Genomic DNA, 22,414 nt, shown 5'->3' on the forward strand with positions numbered 1-22,414 from the left:
AAAGGCAGGCGCCAAACCGCTGCTCCACCCAGGGATCCCAAGAAAATATGATTTAAAAATGAATTAATGATCTAAACACATCTCCAAAAAATATATAAAACCAGAAAATATATAAAAAGATCCACATCAATTTGTTTAATTCCAAATTAAACTGAGATACCATTACATTTATCAGAATAGTCAATATCCAGAGCACTTCCAACACCAAATGCTAAGAAGGTTGTGCCGCTACAGGAAATGCTGGCAAGGTTGTGCTACTATGGAAAATCTCATTTATTCCTGGCAGATATGCAAAATGGTAGACACTGTAGAAGACTGTATGGCAGTTTCTTACAAAACTAAACATACACTTATCATGAGATCCAGTAACAGTGCTCCTTCATATTTACTCAGAGGAGTTGAGAACTTAGATCCACCCAAAAACCTCCCACAAAATGTTTTAAGTTGAATCTTTAAAACCACCAAAATGTTCTTCAGTAGGTAAATGGATAAACTGGGCTACATGCAGACAAAAGAATATTAATATTGTTCAGTACTTTAAAATAAATGAGCTATCAAGTCATGAAGAGACATGGAGGAGACCGGTGCACATTACTGAATGAAAAAGCCAATCTGAAAAGGCTACATAGTGTATGATTCCAACTATATGATATTCTGGAAAAGGAGAAACTAAGGGAACACTAAAAAGATTAGTGGTTGCCAGGGACTGGGGGAAGGATGAATAGGCAGAGCACAGAGGACTTTTAGTGTAATAAAACTACTCTGTGTGACACAGTAATGGTAGACACATATCAGTATATCTTTGTCAAAACCAATAGGTTATACAACACCATGACTGAACCCTAAGGTAAACTATGGACTTTGGGTGATAATGTGTCCAAAGAGGTTTAAATGTATTTTTTTTTTAATTTTTACTTATTTATGATAGTCACAGAGAGAGAGAGAGAGGCAGAGACACAGAGGGAGAAGCAGGCTCCATGCACCGGGAGCCCGACGTGGGATTCGATCCCGGGTCTCCAGGATCGCGCCCTGGGCCAAAGGCAGGCGCCAAACCGCTGCGCCACCCAGGGATCCCCCAAAGAGGTTTAACTGTAACAAATACACCACTCCAGTGGAGAATGTTGATAATGGATGAGGCCAAGCCTGTGTGCAGGCAGGGAGTATGTGGGGAGTATCTGTCCCTTCTGCACAGTATTGATGTGAATCTTAAACTGCTCTAAAAAATAGTTCTAAAAAAATTTAGTTCTCAACAAAATACCATTCCTCAAAATGAATCCAAAGCATATTAAAAGTATTATACGCCCAATACGTAACCAACTGGGATTTATCCCACGAATGCAAGATGGTTCCATACACACACACACACACACACACACACACAAATTAATCAAGAATACGTCATTAGGGACTTCTAGGTGGCTCAGCGGAGTGATCCCGGATTTCCGGGTTTGAGTCCCGCATCAGGCTTCTTGTGTGGAGCCTGCTTCTCCCTCTGCCTGTGTCTCGGCCTTTCTCTCTCTCTCTCTCTCTCTCTCTCTCTCTCTCTCTGTGACTCTCATGAATAAATAAGTAAATCTTAAAAAAAAAAAAGAAAAGAAAAGAATACATTAGGGAAAAAAATCATTTCAACTGTTGCCAGAAAAAAAATTTTCCACAAAATTCAACATCTGTTCATAAAAACTCTCAAAAAACAAGGATTCTCTCAAAAACCAAAACATATCTTCAAATATGATAAAGGCCACAAATGAAAAGCCCACAGCTAACATCATACTCCATGGTAAAAAACTTAATAAGGCTTTCCCCCTAAGATCAGCAACGGCTTTTATCACTTCTATTCGACACTGAAGTTCTTGTCAGAATAATTAGAGAAGAGATATAGGCTTCCAAATATGAAGCAAAAGTAAGATGTAAAACTCTCTCTCTTCACAGATGATATGATTCTGTATATAGAAAACCCTGAAGAACCCACAAGAATACCACTAGTGCTAAGAAACCGATTCAGTAACATTGCAGGGTACAAGATAGCCACACAAAAGTCAGCTGTGATTCTATTCACCAACAATGAACTAAAAAAAAAAAAAAAAAAAGAATTAAGAAAGCAATTCCATTTACAATAGCATCTAAAAGAGTAAAAAAAGAAATAAAAAATAAAAAAATAAAAGAGTAAAATACCTGGTGATAAATTTAACCAAGGACTGAAACAAAGACTTAAACAAATGAAACAGTGTGTTGATACAATGACCTAATATTGTCAAAATGGTTCTACTACCCAAAACAATAGATAGATTTAACAGAATCCCAATAAAAATTCCAATAGCCTTTCCTGCAGAAAAGGAAAAGTCAATTCTCAAATTCATATGGAACTACATGGATCCCCAAACAGACTAACACTCTCAAAACTGACAAAGTTGGAGGCCTCACCACTTTCCAACTTCAAAATTTACAACAAAGCTAAAGCATTCAAACCGGTGATACTAACATTAAGGACAGACATATAGTCCAAAGGAACAGAACTGAGAGTTCAGAAATAAACTCATAAATCTATGGCCAATGCATATCTGGCAAGGGTGGCAAGTCTATTCAATGGGAAAAGAACATTCAATGGGAAAAGTCTCTATAATAGATGGTGATGGCACAACTGATTTTCCACATGCAAAAGAATAAAACTGGACCCTCACTCCCACCATAGGCAAAAATTAATTCAAAATGTGTCAATGACTTAAATATAAAAGCTACAAAAATTTCAGAAGAAAACCTTGGGATAAGTCTTCATCCAAGATGGATTTGGTACTGCATTCTTAGCCATGACACCAAAAGCATAAGAAACAAAACAAAAAAGATAAAATGAAATTCATCAAAATTAAAAACTTCTGTGCATCAAATGATATTTTAAAAGAAGTGGAAAGACAACATACAGGATGAGAAAAAATATTTTGAAATTAAATCCAGTAACTAATTTCTGCGACTCAACAAATATTCTATTAAAAGTCTGGCGGGGGATCCCTGGGTGGCGCAGCGGTTTGGCGCCTGCCTTTGGCCCAGGGCGCGATCCTGGAGACCCGGGATCGAATCCCACGTCGGGCTCCCGGTGCATGGAGCCTGCTTCTCCCTCTGTCTGTGTCTCTGCCTCTCTCTCTCTCTCTCTCTCTGACTATCATAAAAAAATAAAAATAAAAATAAAATACATTAAAAGTCTAAGGCGGGGGCAGCCCAGGTGGCTCAGTGGTTTGGCGCCATCTTCAGTCCAGGATGTGATCCTGGAGACCCAGGATCGGGTCCCGCGACAGGTTCCCTGCATGGAGCCTGCTTCTCCCATTGCCTGTGTCTCTGCCTCTCTTTCTTTGTCTCTCATGAATGAATGAATGAATGAATGAATGAATGAATGAATAAATAATGAATGGATAGATAAATAGATAGATAGATAGATAGATAGATAGATAGATAGATGGATGTCTAAGGCGGGCAGCCCCAGTGGCGCAGCGGTTTGGCGCCACCTGCAGCCCAGGGTGTGATCCTGGAGACCCAGGATCCAGTCCCACATCGGGCTCCTTGCGTGGAGCCTGCTTCTCCCTCTGCCTGTGTCTCTGCTTCTCTCTGTGTGTGTGTCTCCCATGAATAAATAAAATCTTAAAAAAAAATAAAAGTCTAAGGCAAAGAACTTGACTACACATTTCTCTAAAGAAGATATGAAAATAACCAATAAACCAGAAAAAGATGCTCAACAATACTAAAGTTCAGGAAAACACCAATAGGGCAGCCCCGGTGGCTCAGCGGTTAATGCCGCCTTTAGCCCAGGGCCCGATCCTGGAAACCTGGGATCCAGTCCCACCCTCAGGCTCCCTGCATGGAGCCTGCTTCTCCCTCTGCCTGTGTCTCTGCCTCTCTCTCTCTCTCTCTCCCTGTGTCTCTAATGAATAAATAAAATCTTTTTTTTATTAAAAAAAAAAGGAAAACAACAATAAAAACCATAATAAAAACCACTTCAAGTTGATAAGGATAGCTACAATTTAAAAAGAAAGAAAATAGGGCAGCCCCAGTGGCGCAGAGGTTTAGGGCCGCCTGCAGCCCGGGGCATGATCCTGGAGACCCGGGATCGAGTCCCGCATCGGGCTCCCTGCGTGGAACCTGCTTCTCCCTCCGCCTGTATCTCTGCCTCTCTCTCTCTCTCTCTGTGTGTCTATGAATAAGTAAATAAAATATTTTAAAAAAATAAAAAATAAAAAAATAATAAAAAGGAAGGAAGGAAGGAAGGAAGGAAGGAAGGAAGGAAGGAAGGAAGGAAGAAAGAAAGAAAGAAAGAAAATAAATAAGTGGGGAATCCTGGGTGGCTCGGTGGTTTAGCACCACCTTCAACCCAAGGTGTGATCCTGGAGACCCGGGATCAAATCCCACGTCAGGGGATCCCTGGGTGGCGCAGAGGTTTGGCGCCTGCCTTTGGCCCAGGGCGCGATCCTGGAGACCCGGGATCGAGTCCCACGTCGGGCTCCCGCTGCTTCTCCCTCTGCCTGTGTCTCTGCCTCTCTCTCTCTCTCTCTCTCTCTCTCTCTCTCTCTCTCTCTCTCTCTCTATCATAAATAAATAATGATAAAAAAAAAAATCCCACGTCAGGCTCCCTGCAAGGAGCCTGTTTCTCCCTCTGCCTGTGTCTCTGCCTTACTCGCACTCTCATGCATAAATAAATATTTTAAAAAAAAAGAAAGAAAGAAAATAAGTTTTTGGTAAGAATGTGGAGAAACTGGATCCCTCTTTACACTGCTGGTGGGTACCAGCCACTATGAAAAATAGTTTGGGGTTCCTCAAAAGCTTTTTTAAAAAGAGTATGACGAGCAATTCTACTCCTGGATATATACCCAAAAGAACTGAAAACAAAGTCACAAATAGATATTCTTACACCCATGTCCACAGCAGCATGCTCACAAAAGCAGAAAAGTAGAAACAAACCCAAGTGTCCTTTAACAGATGAAAAAGTAATATGACATATATACAACGTATTATTATTCAACCATAAAAAAAATGAGGCTGATACATGCTACAACATGGGTGAATCCTTAAAACACTCTAAATAACCCAGATACAAGGACAAATGTATGTTCCCACTTATATGAAATATCAAATACAGGCAAATTCATAGAGAAGGAAAGTAGATTAAGCGTAACCAGAGACTAGGAGAAAGGGAAACCTGAGGAGTTACTACTTAATAATTACAAAGTTTCTTTACAAAGTTTCTACATGGGGTGACCAAAAGTTTCTGAACATAGATAGTGGTGGTAGTTGAACACTATTTATGTAACTAATACTACTGAATTGTATACTTAAAAGTGGTTCATGAAGGCAGGGTAGATGGCAGAGTAGGAGGAGGACCCTAAACTCACCTCATCCCACAGGAACATGTACACTACCGTAAATATCACAGAAAATGATCCAGAGACCGGCAGAAGTCCAAAACTAAAGGTTGAGAAGAGGCCACAGGCAAAAAGGTAAGAAAGGCAGAGACCTGGTTTGGAAGCAAAACAGACTATGGCTATCCAGTTAGGAGAGAGCCATTAGCACAGTGAAGGACAAGAAACAGATTATCACACCAGGGACCTCCCCCCGCCACCCAGAATAGGAATCCCCGTAATACTTAGCTTTGAAATCAAGAGGGGCCGAGGAATTTAAAAATCAGGGAGATCTGGCTCTGAGACCCCAGAAGGCATAAACAAAGCACAAGAGATATACATAGAAGCAGCAGTTTGAAAAACATCTGGGGCATACACGGGGAAGAGTTCTTAACTCAACTTAGAGTGTGTCCCAGAGAGGCAGGGATAACAGAGAATTCCCTCCAGGAACAAAAAAGGAGCTGGCAGGGACTATTTCCCTCCAACGATCCCAGCATAAACACACGATCACCTACAGAAAATAGAGTGATATTATATTCACTCCTTAACTTGCTTACGTCAACCATTCCCCACCCCCCTCCTCCCCCGGGGGGGACTTATCCTTTCCAATTACACTTCCCTGAGTCTCAGCCCTGTAGGTACCTGCCCCAGAATATCAGCGCAAAACCTCCCCACACCACATTCCCCAACCCCTGCATTTTGCTCAGTTCAGGAGTCATGGCAGCAGATCTCATTTCATAAACAGACCAACATGCACTTTGCTAAAACACACCCACCCCAGCAGGGAACAAACACTGCCCACAACAGGCAAAAAAAAAAACCTCTGTAAATGATTGAAAAAAAAAAAAAAAAGTTGCCAAAACACAACAGCAGAGTACATCCAACATGCAAAGGAGACACTCCCTGAGGTGCCAAGGTCCTGTTTCTCAGGACCTTGTGGTGCAGGCATTACATCCTCCTCCTCTAAGGCCATTACCTTCAAGAGTGGGAGACGTAGCTGACTTTCCTAACACAAAGAAACAGACACAAAGAGCTAAACAAAATAAGGAGAGAAATATGCCCCAATGAAAGAACAGGACAAAAAAAAAAAAAAATCACATCAAGAAACCTAAGCCAAAAATAAAAAAAGAAAAGAAAAGAAAGAAACCTAAGCCAAAAGTATATAATATGCCTAATAGAGAATTTAAAGTAATATTCATATGGATACTCCCTGGACTTGAAAAAAAGAGTAAAAGACATCAAAAAGACTCTTAACAAAAGGACACATACACACACACAAGAGCAATCAGGAATAAAAGATATGTGAAATTAAAAACACACTTGATGGAATAAATAGCACGCTGGAAGAAGCAATCAAGCTGAGCAAGTGAAAAGAAAAAACTTCTGCAAATTGAGAATAAACTTAGGAAACTCAGTTACTCCACCAAGCATAACAACATTCACATTATAGGGATCCCAGAAGAACAGAGAGAAAAGGCAGTAAATTTGTTTGAAGAAATAAGAGCTGAAAACTTCCCTAATCTGGGGAAGGAAAGATACCCCAATTGAGGAAGCACAGAAATCCCCCAACAAAACCAACCCAATAATATCTACACCAAGACACATAGTAATTAAAATGGCAAGAAGTCATAACAAAGAAAAACTTTAAAGTATCAAGAAAAAGAAGATAATTACATACAAGGGAAACTCCATAAAGCAATCAATAGATTTTTTTCAGGACAAACATTACAGGACAGGAAAGAGTGGCATGATACATTCAAAATGCTGAAAGGGAAAAATCTGCAGGCAGGAGCACTGTATCCAGCTAGACTATCATTCAGAATAGAGATAAAGAGTTTCTGAGACAAAAACTAAAGGAGTTCATGACCACCTAACCAGCCCTACAAGAAATTAATTCAAGGGAACTATTTGAGTGGAAAGAAAAGACTGTAAGTATGAAAAGAAGGTATCACAAAAGTAGTTTTTTATACTTAAAAATAAGAATACCTGTAAAAATCAGGCAAGGAACTCACAAAATAAAAGGATGTTAACAAATGACACTGTATACTTAAAACATGGGGGGCATGTGGAAGGAGAAGAATGGATTCAAACATAAACATTACCTTCACACAGAGTGATAAATGCAGATGATGTTATATAACTAATGGTAACCATAAATCAAAAACCAGTAAGAGATATTCAAAGAATAAAAATAAACCAAAATATATCACTAAAGCCAGCAAATAATGAAAGACATCAAGAAAGGATCAGAGCAAATCTACAAGAAAAACAACAAAACATGTAACAAAATGGCAATAAATACCTATCAATAATTACTTTGAATGTAAATGGACTAACTACTCTAATCAAAAGACAGAGGGTGATAGACTAAATTAAAAACACCGAGAACCATCTATATACCACCTACAAGAGACTCATTTCAGACCTAAAGACACTGCAGATTCAAAGTGAGGGGAAAAAGAAACATTTGTCATGCAAATGGCTTCAAAAGAAAGCTGGAGTGGCAATAACTACATTAGACAAAAGAGACTTTATTTTTTTTCTTTTTAAGATTTTATTTTATTTATTCATGAGAGAGACAGAGCAAGAGAGAGACAGAGGCAGAGACACAGGCAGAGGGAGAAGCAGGCTCCATGCAGGGAGCCCAATGTGGGACTCGATCCCAGGTCTCCAGGATCATGCCCTGGGCTGAAGGTGGCGCTAAACTACTGAGCCACTGGGGCTGCCCACAAAACAAACTTTAAAGCAAAGACTTAAAGCAATGACCAAAAAAGGACATTATATAATGGTAAAGGACACAATCCAACCAGAAGATATAACAGTTTTAGGTAAGTATGCACTCAATATAGGATCACTCAAATACACAAAACAGTTAATAACAAACATAAAGGAACTAATCAATAGTAATATAGTAATAGTAGGGACTTTAACACTCCACTTAAATTGATGGACAAATAATCCAAACAGAAAATCAACAAGGAAACAGTGGCTTTGAATGACACAGTGGAACACATAGGTTCAGCAAATATATTCAGAACATTCCATCCTAAAACAGCAGAATACACATTCTTTCCAAGTGCACATGGAACATTCTCCAGAACAGATCACATACTAGGCCACAAATCTCATCAAATTCAAAAAGATCAAAGTTATACCATGCATCTTTTCTGACCACAACATGATTACAAAAAGTCAACTCCAAGAAAAAATCTGAAAAAAACACAAATACACGGAAGGTGAATAACAAGTACTACAAAACAATGAATAAATCAACCAAGAAATCAAAGAAGAAAACAAAAAGTACATGGAAACAAATGAACATTAAAACAGAACATCTGGGATCCCTGGGTGGCTCAGAGGTTTGGTGCTTGCCTTCAGCCCAGGGCATGGATCCTGGAGTCCTGGGATCAAGTCCCACGTCAGGCTCCCTGCATGGAGCCTGCTTCTCCCTCTGCACCTCTCATAAATAAATAAAATCTTAAAAAAAAAAATCCAAAAATCTTGAGGATGTAGCAAAAGTGGTTCTAAGAGGGAAGTTTATAGAAATACAGGTGTACCTCAAGAAACAAGAAAATCTGCAATGTAACCTTATATCTAAAGGACCTAGGAAAATAAGGCCCAAAACAAGCAAAAGAAAATAATGAAGATTAGAACAGAAAAGTTAAAGAAACTAAAAAACAAAAAAAACCACAATAGAACAGATCAATGAAACCAAGATGTGATTCTTTTAAATTATCAAAACTAGGCGCCTGGGGGGGGGGGGGGCTCAGTGGTTGAGCGTCTGCCTTTGCCTCAGGGTGTGATCCCACAGTCCCAAGATCAAGTCCCACATCGGGCTCCCTGCATGGAGCCTGCTTCTCTCTCTGCCTCTGCTTCTGTGTCTCTCTCATGAATAAATAAAATCTTAAAAAAAAAAAAAAAAAACTGCTGTCTACCAAAAAACTCATTTAAAAAAAGGGGGGGGAGGACTCAAACAAAATCACAAGTGAAAGAGGAGAAACAACAAACACCACCACAGAAATATAAACAATTTTAACAATATTGTGAAAAATTGCCTGCCAACAAAATGGACATCTAAAAGAAATGGATAGGGGATGCCTGGGTGGCTCAGTGGTTGAGCACCTGCCTTTGGCCTAGGGCGTGATCCTGGAGTCCCGGAATCAAGTCCTACATCAGGTTTCCTGCATGGAGCCTGCTTCTCTCTCTGCCTGTGTCTCTGCCTCTCTGTGTCTGTCATGAATAAATAAATAAAATCTTAAAGAAAAGAAAAGAAAAGAAAAGAAAAGAAAAGAAAAGAAAAGAAAAGAAAAGAAAGAAAAGAAAAGAAAAGAGAAAAGAGAAAAGAAATGGATAAACTCCTAGAAACATATAACCTACCTAAACTGAAGCAGGAAGAAATAGAAAATATAAACAGATTAATTACCAGCAATGAAACTGAATCAGTAATAAAAAAAACTCCCAACAAACAAAAGTACATGACCAGATGGCTTCACAGGAGAATTCTACCAAACATTCAAAGAAGAACTAATACCTATTCTTCTCCAACTATTGCAAGAAGTAGAAGAAGAAAATAAACTTCCAAATTCAAATTCATTCTAAGAAGCCAGCATTACCCTGATAGTTAAAGTAGATAAAGACACCACTGAAGGAAGAAAACTACTGGGGATCCCTGGGTAGTTAGTTCAGTGGTTTAGCGCCTGCTTTCAGCCCAGGGCATAATCCTGGAGTCCCAGGATCGAGTCCCACATTGGGCTTCCTGCATGGAGCCTGCTTATCCATCTGCCTGTGTCTCTGCTTCTCTCTCACTCTCTGTGGCTCTTATGAATAAATAAATAAAATCTTTAGGAAAAAAAAAAGAGAGAACTACAGGTCACTGTCTCTGACGAACATACATGCAAAAATCTTCAACAAAATACTAGCAAACTGAATCCAACACATTAAAAAAAAATCATTCACCACAATCAAGTTGGATTACTAGGATGCAAGAGTGGCTCAATACTTAAAAATCAATGTGATAGACCACATCAATAAGAAAGGATAAAACCATACAATCATTTCAATAGATACAGATAAAGCATTTGACAAAGTACAATACCTATTCATGATAAAAACCCTCAACAAAGAGGTTTAAAAGAGAACATATCTCAACATTATAAAGGCCTTACCTGAAAAACCCCCAGTCAACATCATTATCAATGGGGGGAAATTAAGCACTTTTCCCCTAAGGTCAGGAACAAGACAAGGATGTCCATTCTAACCACTGTTATTCAACGCAGTCCTGGAAATCTTAATTACAGAAATAAGACAACAAAAAGAAATGAAAGGCATCCAAATTGGTAAAGAAGTAAACTTTCACTATCAGAAGATGATGTGATACCATGTATTACAGACTCCACTAAAAAGCTACTAGAACTGAGGGATGTCTGGGTGGCTCAGCAGTTGAATGCCTTTGGCTCAGGTCATGATCCCACAGTCCCAGAATCGAGTCCTACATGGGGCTCCCCACAGGGAGCCTGCTTCTCCTTCCGCCCATGTCTCTACCCCTCTGTTTCTCATGAATAAATAAATAAAATTGTAAAAAATAAAAAAATAGCTTCCTTTCGGCCGGAACCGCCATCTTCCAGTAATTCGCCAAAATGACCAACACAAAGGGAAAGAGGAGAGGTACCCGCTATATGTTCTCTAGGCCTTTTAGAAAACATGGAGTTGTTCCTTTGGCCACATACATGCGAATCTATAAGAAAGGTGATATTGTGGACATCAAGGGAATGGGCACTGTTCAAAAAGGAATGCCCCACAAATGTTACCATGGCAAAACTGTAAGGGTCTACAATATTACTCAGCATGCTGTTGGCACTGTTGTAAACAAACAAGTTAAGGGCAAGATTCTTGCCAAGAGAATTAATGTCCTCATTTCGCATATGAAACACTCAAGGAGCGAGATAGCTTCCTGAAGCATGTGAAGGAAAATGATCAGAAAAAGAAGAAAGCCAAAGAGAAAGGTACTTGGGTCCAACTGAAGTGCCAGCCTGCCCCACCCAGAGCACACTTTGTGAGAACCAATGGAAAGGAGCCTGAACTGCTGGAACCCATTCCCTATGAATTCATGGCATGATAACTGTAAAGAAAATAAAAGACCTCAGGATTGTAAAAAAAATAATAAAAATAAATAAATAAATAAATAAATAAATAAATAAATAAATAAATAAATACTGGAACAGATAGATAAATGAATTCACTAAAGTCAAGAAAACAAAATCAATATGCAGAGAAATCTATTGCATTTCTATAAACTAATATATATGAAACAGCAAAAATAAAAATTAAGAAAACAATCCCATTTCCAACTGCACCAAAAATATCTAGGGATAAACTTAAGAGATGAAAATTAAAACAATGATGAAAGAAATTACAGACAACAGGAAAAAAAAGACAGCTCACAGACTGGAAGAACAAATATTGTTAAAATGTTAACACCACCCAAAGCTACCTACACATTTAATGCAATCTCTATCAAGATACCAACAGCATCTTTCACAAAGGCCAGAACAAACAATCCTAAAATTTGTATGCATCCACAAAAGACCTTGAATAGCCAAAACAATCTTGGAAAAGACTAGAAAAAAACTAAAGGCATAAACAACTCCAGACTTCAAATTATATTACAGTGTAGTAATCAAAAGCTTAGTACTAAGGACGCCTGGGTGGCTCAATGGTTTAGTGCGCCTGCTTTTGGCCCAGGGCGTGATCCTGGAATCCCGGGATCGAGTCCCACATCGGGCTCCCTGCATGGAGCCTGCTTCTCCCTCTGCCTATGTCTCTGCCTTTCTCTCTCTCTCTGTGTCTCTCATGAATAAATAAATGAATTTTTTTAAAAAAATAAAAAAGTACTAGGACAAAGACACACAGATCAACAGAAGGGAATAGAAAACCCAAATATAGTTAATCTCCAATGAAGAAGGAAAGAATATGCAGGGGGGAAAAGATGGTCTCTTCAACAAATGGTGCTGGGAAACCCAAATAGCTACATGCAAAAGAAGGAAACTGGACGACTTCCTTACATGATACATAAAAATAAATTCAAAATGGATCAAGAAACTAAATGTGAAATCCGAAACCATAAAAAATCCTAGAAGAGAACACAGGAAGTAATTTCTCTGACACTGGCCATAGCAACCTTTTCCTAGACGGATCTCCTGAGAAAAGAGAAATAAAAGCAAAAATAAACTACTGGGACTACAACAATATAAAAAGCTTCTGCAGTGAAGGAAACAATCAAAAAACTAAAAGGTAACCTACTGAATAGAAGAGATTTGCAAATGACATATCCAAAATACAGAAAACCTTCATATGACACCCCCCCCAAAAAATAATACAATTTTTAAAAAGACAGAAGGGTGCCTGGGTGCTCAGTCAGTTAACCATTAGCCTTCAGCTCAAGATATCATCCCAGGGTCCTGGGATTGGGCTCTGCATTGGGCTTCCCACTCCCCAGGGAGCCTACTTCTCTCTCTCCCTCTGTCCCTCCCCCCCACACTTGTGCACACATCTGCATACTCTATGGAATGAATAAAACCTAAAAAAAAAAAAAAAAAAAAGTTAAAGGAAAAAAAACAAAAACACTAATTCAAGGGGACACCCACATCCCTATATTTATTGCCGCATTATTTACAAAAGGTAAATTATGGAAGCTGCCCAAGTGTCTATTGATAGTTAAATAGATAAAGGTGCGGCATATACTTATAAGATGGAGTATTACTAAGCCATAAAAAAGAATGAAATCTTGCCATTTGCAACAACATGGATGGAGCTAAAGAATATAATGTGTAGGGCAGCCCAGGTGGCTCAGCGTTTTAGCACCGCCTTCAGCCCAGGATGTGATCCTGGAGACTGGGGATAGAGTCCCTCATTGGGCTCCTTGCGTGGAGCCTGCTTCTCCCTCTGCCTGTGTCTCTGCCTCTCTCGCTCTGTGTCTCTCATGAATTAAGTAAATAAAATCTAAAAAAAAAAAAAAAAGAAAAAAATATATAATGTGTAGTGAAATAAGTCAGAGACAAATATACCATATGATTTCACTCATGTGGAATTTAGGAAACAAAACAAATGAGCAATGGAAAAAAAGAGAGACAGACTTAACTACGAAGAACAAACTGATGGTTACCAGAGGGGAAGTGGGAGAGGGGATAGCTGAAATAGGTGATGGGGATTTTTTTTTTTTTTTTTGGTGATGGGGATTAAAGACATATAGTTATCATGATGAGCAGTGTATAATCACTGTATTGTACACCTGCAACTAATATAACACTGTGCTAACAATAATGGAATTAAAATTTTTAAAAAATGTTTAAAGCATTAAAATGGCAAATTGTTACATGTATTTTACAATTTAAAACATCGACTGTGGATTTCTCCCAAAGCTGTTGCCCGGGACATGGCGGCTCCTGGCCCTGTGACTCCGGGGGCACCCTTTGAACCATCACAGCCTCCAGTCATTGAGGGCTTTAGCCCCAGTATCTGTAGCACTCCAGAAAGCTTCAAGGAAAAATTCCTTCGGAAGACCCGCGAGAACCCAATGGTACCTATAGGCTGCCTGGGCACGGCGGCCGCCCTAACCTACAGCCTCTACTGCTTCCACCGGGGTCAGAGCCACCGCTCGCAGCTTATGATGCACACCCGGATCGCTGCCCAGGGCTTCACGGTCGCAGCCATCTTGCTGAGTCTGGCTGCATCTGCGATTAAGTCTCGATCCTGAGTCCGAGACCACCTGGCCTTGAAAGTCATGCAGAGATCACTCCCAGCCCCAAGAGCAACCACCGGTCCGGCCACCTGACTTATTCCCCGGTCTCCCCTGACAAGCCCCTGTTTCAGCGGGGGAGGAAGTGGCCAATTCTGTAACTGACAGGTTTTTCCAGGAATCTCAGATTCGGTTGAATTTGGGTGTTGCATACTATAATTGTGCCCCTACTTTCTTCACTTCCTACTTAATAAACTAAAATCAACTGTGTAACATACTCAATGGGTGAACTATATGGCATGTGAACTGTATCTCAATTAAGCTGTATAAAATACACTCTCATGTCAAAATTGTGATTTTGAAATTGTGATCTGAAATTACTGAATTATCAGAAAATTATTCCAAGTGACCTTAGTATGACAGTATTCAGTATACATCCTTAAAGGATATATTGTTTTTTTAAGAGTTTAGTCATTTTTATTTATTTTTTTTAAGATTTTATTTATTTATTCATGAGAGAGAGAGAGAAAGGCAGACACACAGAGAGAGAGGCAGAGGGAGAAGCAGGCTCCATGCAGGGAGCCCAATCTGGGACTCGATCCTGGGACTCTTTAATCAACCCTGAGCTGACAGCAGATGCTCAACTGCTGAGCCACCCAGGCATCCCTTTACAGGATATATTTTAAAAGTAAAGAACTATAGGGGTTAACTATAGTCAGTTAAGCTTCCAACTCCTGATTTCAGCTCAGGTCATGATCTTATGGTTGTGGGATCAAGTCCCGCATCACACTCTACAACTCATATGGAGTCCGCTTCAGACTCTCTAATAAATAAATAAAATATTTTTAATAACTATAAAAGAACTATAAGCAATCAATCTTCATTCAGGACTAACAAACACCTGAGAAAAACAGGGGGACTAGAACTGTAATCATAAATACTTTTAGAAAGCAAAGAAGGAATACAGCAGAATTGAGGTACAGAGCCTCCCTCCTCTTCCCCAAATTCATAAATTTAAGAGATATGAAGTAGTTTCTGACAATAATAATGCACAACAGGCAAGATGGCATTAAAATGAACAGTTTTCTTCCTCCTTTTAAAAAATAAATTCCTGGGCAGCCCGGGTGGCTCAGTGGTTTAGCGCTGCCTTCAGCCCAGGGCATGATCCTGGAGACCCAGAATTGAGTCCCACGTCGGGTTCCGTGTATGGAGCCTGCTTCTCCCTCTGCCTGTATCTCTGCCTCTCTCTCTGTGTCTCTCATGGATAAATAAACTCTTTAAATTTTTATTTATTTATTTATTTATTTATTTATTTATTTATTTATTTATTTATTTATTTATTTTATTTGATTTATTATTCCAAGTTACAATGTTAACACATAATAGAAAAACCAACTCCACAGCCTATTTTGCTTCCAAATATCTCATTAAAGATTATATTAAGATAGCTGAACAGCAATTATTAAAGAATAATATATAGAAGCACAAAATTGGAAAATTTAACAGTCTTGTCTCCATTCTGCTCATTTTATAAAAGAACTTAAGTCTGAGGGGGTTAAATGCCTTGTTTAAGGATACACAGGTAGAAAGGAAAGGAGCCAATGTTATTCATAATTCAGTCAGTCCATGATTCAGTCACTGCTTTTTTCCGTGACACTTTATGCCATTGTAAACAAATACTTAAATTCATTTAAACTCCTATCAAAACTGATGTGGGGCTGAAAATAGGAACATTCAGATCTGGAGAGATGCCACATTAACCCTCATCTTGCACAGCCAATTGACTCACTATCTCCCCATCTCCCCAAGTCCCCAACACCCCCTGCAAAAAATATAAGCAAATGGATATTTTCTCTGTATAAACCAATGAGCTCCAAACTTACAGAGTCCTGATAAGGGATGAGGGCAGAGGTCATAGACACAGATAAGCAAAGTCTAGATACTGAGTGGTGAGTTCCCCAATCACCTTCCCCTGGAAGAGAAGGTTAAAAATAGAACAAAAAGAAGACACAAGCAAGAGAGAAAGATACGGAGGATCAAACCAGAATCCGCTTCCAGGTGTTTTGAAGGGGGGGCGGGGGGAGGGTGTGTGTGTGCGGTAGGGATGGGGAAGAAATGCTCAAAGGAGTAACACAAGGTCCCAGAACTGAAAGAAATGAGTTTTTGAAGGGAAATTTCCAGAAAACCTACAAGCTATCAATAACAAGAATCACATCAGATTTCTAACAATACAAATGATCAGAAAATGGGGACGCCTGGGTGGCTCAGCAGTTGAGCATCTGTCTTTGGCTCAGGGTGTGATCCCAGAGTCCTGGGATCGAGTCCCACATCGGGCTCCTTGCATGGAGCCTGCTTCTCCCTCTATGTCTCTACCTCTGTGTGTATAAAATCTTTTTTTAAAAAAATGATCAGAAAATGAAGCGATACTTTCAAAATTGAGGAAAAATTATTTCAAACCTAGAATCTGATAACCAACTATAAACTTTAGGTGAAGACTTTTTCAGGCACATCATGTTAAAAAAAAATTCCATCCATTCCTTCTTAAACAAACTGGAGATTGTGCTACACCAAAACAAAGGAAACAAGAGTACACTGAGTTACAAGAAACCAAGGTCTAAAACAGGGAAGAAGTAAAGGTAATTCTCAAGATGATGATAAAGCCAAGTCCCAGAGCTAGAACTGTTAGCAAAGAGAAGAAGCCAGCCCAGACTGCGGGAGTAAGACAAGAACGCTCCAGAACAAAGACTTTTTAAAAAATTTTAAGCTGAAATTGGTGGACTATGTGACTTCTTTGATCACACTTGAGAATTAAACTGAGGTTGGGTAAAGAATTAGTAATACATCACAGATAACTAAACCAAAAAAATAAAGCAACTATTAACTCCAAAGAATAAAACTACACAAAAAAGGTGGCTCAAATGCATAAATATGTACCTTATCATAATTACATGAACAAACTATTCATTTAACTAAAAATCACAACAGACCTTGAAGAATGAGAGGGAAAAGATCTATAAAAAAAAATAAAAATAAGAAAAATAAAAATAAAAAAGAGAGGGAAATGATATGTGGGCAGATATCTGGGGGACAGAGTGAAAAGCCCATAGGAAGTGTCTAAAATGTGGAAAAGGAAACAGAGAAATAAAAATATATATTATGCTATTCAGAAGTCTATAGTATAGATGTAAATGGTAGAACAATCAACCAAGAGCTGCCAAGTTGCCTCTGATCAGTAGGTAAGAGGGGTATTATGGACTGGGAAGCCAACTCAACAGAAATCTAGGAAAACTAAATAGAAGCCAACTTGGGAAAGAAAAATTAAAGAACACAAGTAATATCTTCAATAATGGCAGAAGCAGGCTTGAATAGAAAATAACAAAACAAAAGAGACAAATGATAGCATAATGGAAGCCTGGGAAGGTAAGTCTGTGGACCCATCACAGCATTCCAGAACTTGGGACATCCCAGAAAGCATCCCCAGTTCAACACTGTGAATATCTACCAAGCTGGGAGCCAAGTAAATACTAATCTTTCTACTCTTAACAGTCACTCTGCTTCCTCCACCATCTGCCGGATTCCAAGTTATACAAAGTACTGTTTTGTCCTTTCACTTAGACCTAAGATTATAGAATATCATCACCTGTTACAAAGTTACTCACTTGCTAATGAAGTCCCCAAGTTCTACAGTAAATGATTTCTCAGGTTTGAAGAAAAACATCTGATTAAATAATACTCTTTAAATGTAAAACAAGGGTAGCCATAATAATCAGTCCTTAAATTTTTTACTCCACCCCTCTTTATTTGATGGAAAAAGCTAGGTAGTTCAAAGAACATTCTAAATTCTGTCCTCAGACATAAGATCTTAATCTTTTGGGAGCCACTAAAAATCTCATAAAAGCTCTAAATATGCTTTTTTAAAAAAAGGTTTATTAATTCAGCGGTCCAAAAACCTTAATTAAGTTGTTTTAGACTCTGGCACCACGTTTGTGTTTAAAGCCAGCTGTTTAAAATTACCATCTCAAATAAAATAAAATAAAATAAAATAAAATAAAATAAAATAAAATAAAATAAAATAAAATAAAATAAAATAAAATAAATAGCCATCTCTATGTAGGTACCTACTCCTCTCTTCTGGTGGAACAGGTTATAACCAACTCTGTTATAAAAGAAACTAAATCAAAAAAATAAAAATAAATAAATAAATAAATAAATAAATAAATAAATAAATAAATAAATAAATAAATGAAACTAAATCAGACCCACTACCGAAATCCTACAGAGACATATGCCTAATGTATGGTTAGAGATACAATTATGCAGCTATTAGGGCAGCCCGGGTGGCTCAGCGGTTTAGTGCCGCCTTCGGCCCAGGGCGTGATCCTGGAGACACGGGATCGAGTCCCACGTCGGGCTCCTGCGTGGAGCCTGCTTCTCCCTCTGCCTGTGTCTCTGCCTCTCTCTGTGTGTGTCTCTCAGGAATAAATAAATAAAATCTTTTTTTAAAAAATGCAGCTATTACAATCACATCCATCTCTCAGTTTAATTTCCTCACCTATCTTTATTCTCATAGGCCCTTCTCATAAGAGACCCCCAAGGACTGTTCTGACATCAGTGTTTAGTGCGTACCACGCTCCAGGCACTGCCCTAAATGTCTAACACCCGCCATCCTGGGCACTCCTACCAATACCATTACCCAACTCACTCGCCTCTGATCGCAGAGCTTATAGGGGGCAGTGCTGGGATTCAACTCCCAGCAAACTAACTCAAGATCCAGGGCACACCACTCACCCATTAGCCTTGTTCCTCACCCTCCACATCCAATCACTAATGAACCCACAACATATGATACATTATCTTCAGAGGAAAAAATACGCTGAACGTGTTGTCAAAAGGTTAAAAATGTTAAGCCTGTAAGAAATTCAGAATTCCCAAGGCTGCGTTTGTGAAAACTAAGGGCAAATAAAAGAAGCGTGCGAGGAGTGCTGGCAGGGGGAGCGGAGTGTGAAGAGCGGGGGCAGAGTCCCCACGGGCGCGCGGTGACAGATGCTCAGAGTGGGGCCCCCACGTCCCCCGGCGTCGTGTGCGCGCTCCGCCGGGAGGGGCCAGCGCGGACCCCAAGCTGCGTCAGCCCCGCGGGGTTCCGCCGCCCTCCAAGGCCAGGCAGGGCCTCCTGCCGCAGCGGCTACTGCGGGCAAACCACCACAGCCCCGCCGCCGCCGATGGCCGGCCCCCCTGCCCAGGAGGAGGCCGCGCGGCCGCAGCCCAGGAGCCCCGGGCGGGATGGGCCCCCGAGCGAGGAGCGTCAGGAGCAGGCCAGGAGGAAGGGGAAGAGCCGGCGCCAACGGCAGCCCGCCGCGCCCCCCCTCCACCCCCGAGCTCGCGAGCGCCACGCCGCCCACCGGAACGCGGGAGCCGGCCGGCGCCTCAGCGCGCCAGGGAGCGGCGGCCGCCGGGAGCCATGACGCCGGCGCTGCGCGGGGCCGGGGCAGGGCGGGGGCCGCCCGGCTCTCCAGGACCCACTCACCTCTCGGGGCGACGGGACGGAACCCTGCACCGAGGCGATGTACCGCTCCACGTCGGCCTTGCTGCGCCGCATCGCGCCAACGACCGGACTCCCAGGGCGCGGGAGGCCAGAGCCGAGGCCCACCGCGGTCGCCGTCTCCAGGAGCGAAGCGCCTGAAAGCCCGTGACGCAGCGCCGTCGCCGGCCGAAGAGCGGCCCGGCCAGCGTGCGTGTTGCGTCAGCACTGTGCGCCCGCCGACGTCGGCGTCGCTCAGCGCGGCTCACAGCGCTCCCGCCAACCCCGCCCGAGGCTCGGCGCGGTCCTGCGGGGCGCGGGTGGCGTTCCGGCTGCGGGAGCGGCGGCGGGAAGCCTGAGCGCTGCTGAACGTAAGGCCGTCGGCGGGGCGGTGTGTTCCCGGATGGCTCCTCAGAAGTTGGCGCCGTTTCTTCTTAATTTTAATAACGTAGGGCAGCCCCGGTGGCGCAGCGGTTTAGCGCCGCCTGCAGCCAGGGGCGTGATCCTGGAGACCCGGGATCGAGTCCCACGTCGGGCTCCCTGCATGGGGCCTGCTTCTCCCCCTCCGACTCTGCCTGTGTCTCTGCCTCTCGCTCTGTGACTATGAATAAATAAATAAAATATTTTTTAAAAATTTTTAATAACGTGATGCTGTGAAAAGGGAAGAGCAGTCGGGTTGCTTTGGCGAGCGTGTCAAAGGGAAGCCCCTTCCTGGACGCTGGTGGTGACACGTGACCTCGGGCCCCTGTGAACACCAAGCGTCCCTGTTAAAGTTCGTGTGTATTAGAAGAGCGTGTTCTAGGAGGAAAGTAAAAGTGTGTCATTATAAAAGGGAGGCCACAAATACTGCTTTTGGACGACTATAATTGTATGATTTGAAGAGCCCCCCCCATTTATATATATTAGAGAACAGTAGATAACAAAATGTTTACAGTCCTCATCTCCACGTGAGTCGTCTGTATTTTCCAGATATTTAAAAATACTGCCCCCAACCCCGACCCCCAGACTGCTTTTATTGAATGGCTTCCTCAGAACAGGAATACATCAGCTTAATATAAAGAGACCAAACATTCTGACAATTTAGAAACAAGATCAAGTTAGTGATAAGCCTCAACTTACATACAGGTCTGGAAAATAACTGGTTCGTTTTATTTTTAAAGATTTTATTTATTCATTCATGAGAGAGACACACAGAGAGAGGCAGAGACACAGGCAGAGGGAGGAGCAGGCTCCATGCAGGGAGCCCGATGTGGGACTCGATCCTGGGACTCTGGGACCCAGGGACAATGGCAGGTGCTTAACCGCTGAGCCACCCAGGTGTCCCCAAATGGTTTGATTTCAAATTATATTTCAACATTATAGAATACATTTACTATTAACAGTATTTTGTTTTGACTAATTTGATTTATGAAATTACAGTTTGATTCGAAAAGGAGGCTTTCGTTTCTTTGTATTTTTGTAGATACATCTTCCACACCTTTCTTTATAAGAAAAACACTGTTTTATAATCATTGTGTTCCTGAGAGCAATTTATTTTTTTTAAGATTTTTATTTATCTGGGCAGCCCAGGTGGCTCAGCGGTTTAGCCCTGCCTTCAGCCCAGGGCCTGATCCTGGAGACACAGGATCATTCATTTCTTTGTTTACTCTTTTCTGCCTTCTTTTTAGTTATTTGAATATTTTGAATAATAATATCATTTTAATTTGTCTATTTTCTTTGAATAAATCTCCTTGCATAGTTGTTTTTTTAATGGTGGCTCTAGGAATTACAATATACTTATTTACAGACAACTTAAATTGAATACCACATCATTTCAAGTAGACTGTAGAAATCTAAAGACCATAGACATATCTTTGCCTTCCTCTCTTCATGTTATAGATGACTCAGAGTACATTTACATACATTGTAAACTGCACTGAACAATCTTAAATTTTTTTCTTTCTTTTTTTTTAATTTTTATTTATTTATGATAGTCACAGAGAGAGAGAGAGAGAGGCAGAGACACAGGCAGAGGGAGAAGCAGGCTCCATGCACCGGGAGCCCTATGTGGGATTCGACCCCATGTCTCCAGGATCGCGCCCTGGGCCAAAGGCAGGCGCCAAACCGCTGTGCCACCCAGGGATCCCAAATTTTTTTCTTTCAATCATCAAGTGTATTTTAAAGAATAATAAAGGTAGGTCCACTAGACAGCAATCACCAAGGGAATAGAAGACTCTAACACACTATAAACAAATTTGATCTAAAAGACATCTAAAGAAAACAACAACAGCACACTGCTTGTTAAATCTTTTTTTTTTTTAAAGACTTTATTTATTTATTCATGAGAATACACAGAGAGGAGAGAGAGAGGCAGAGACACAGGCAGAGGGAGAAGCAGGCTCCATGCACCGGGAGCCCGACGTGGGATTCGATCCCGGGTCTCCAGGACCGTGCCCTGGGCCAAAGGCAGGCGCCAAACCACTGCGCCACCCAGGGATCCCACTGCTTGTTAAATCTTAAGTGCGTATAAAACATTCTCACATAGACCATATGCCAGGGCATAAATGAAAACTCAATAAATTTAAAAGAATTGAAATCATACAAAATATGTTTTCCCACAACAATGGAGCGAAGGCAGAGATCAACTACAGAAAGAAATCTTAGAAATCCACAAATATATGCATATTAACATACTTTTTTTTTTTTTTTACTTTTTTTTTTCAAGTAGGCTCCATGCCCAGCATGGCAACAAAGGGCTTAAACTCATCACTCTGAGATCAAGAGTCAGATCCTCAACCAACTGAG

General features: G+C 40.9%; 2 protein-coding genes and 1 pseudogene across 8 annotated transcripts in view; 2 read left to right on the forward strand and 1 right to left on the reverse strand.

Moving 5' to 3' along the window:
• LOC129511462 (E3 SUMO-protein ligase RanBP2) overlaps nucleotides 1-19,838 on the reverse strand; it is a 91,317-nt gene extending 71,479 nt beyond the window's left edge. For 2 of the 7 annotated variants that reach the window (XM_055328176.1, XM_055328178.1), the window contains exon 1: nucleotides 19,637-19,835. In XM_055328176.1, coding sequence (XP_055184151.1) covers nucleotides 19,637-19,708 — 72 coding nt within the window. In that variant the 5' untranslated portion in view covers nucleotides 19,709-19,835. Of the gene's footprint in view, nucleotides 1-19,636 lie in introns of all 7 variants that reach the window. The other 5 variants (XM_055328180.1, XM_055328175.1, XM_055328174.1 and 2 more) reach the window with 4 other exon arrangements.
• Nucleotides 10,978-11,529, forward strand: LOC129511463 (60S ribosomal protein L21-like; annotated as a pseudogene).
• LOC129511464 (HIG1 domain family member 2A-like) lies at nucleotides 13,810-14,248 on the forward strand. Its single transcript, XM_055328181.1, has one exon. The coding sequence runs from the start codon at nucleotides 13,810-13,812 to the stop codon at nucleotides 14,128-14,130; it is 321 nt and encodes a 106-aa protein (XP_055184156.1). The 3' UTR covers nucleotides 14,131-14,248.
• Nucleotides 19,839-22,414: the final 2,576 nt, after the last annotated feature.

Source organism: Nyctereutes procyonoides, unplaced genomic scaffold (genome assembly GCF_905146905.1).
Source record: "Nyctereutes procyonoides isolate TBG_1078 unplaced genomic scaffold, NYPRO_anot_genome, whole genome shotgun sequence".
NCBI lineage: Eukaryota > Metazoa > Chordata > Mammalia > Carnivora > Canidae > Nyctereutes > Nyctereutes procyonoides.

What these genes read in the sequence shown, in the direction of transcription:
- LOC129511464 (XM_055328181.1), top strand. Translation starts at nt 13,810, where the DNA reads ATGGCGGCTCCTGGCCCTGTGACTCCGGGGGCACCCTTTGAACCATCA.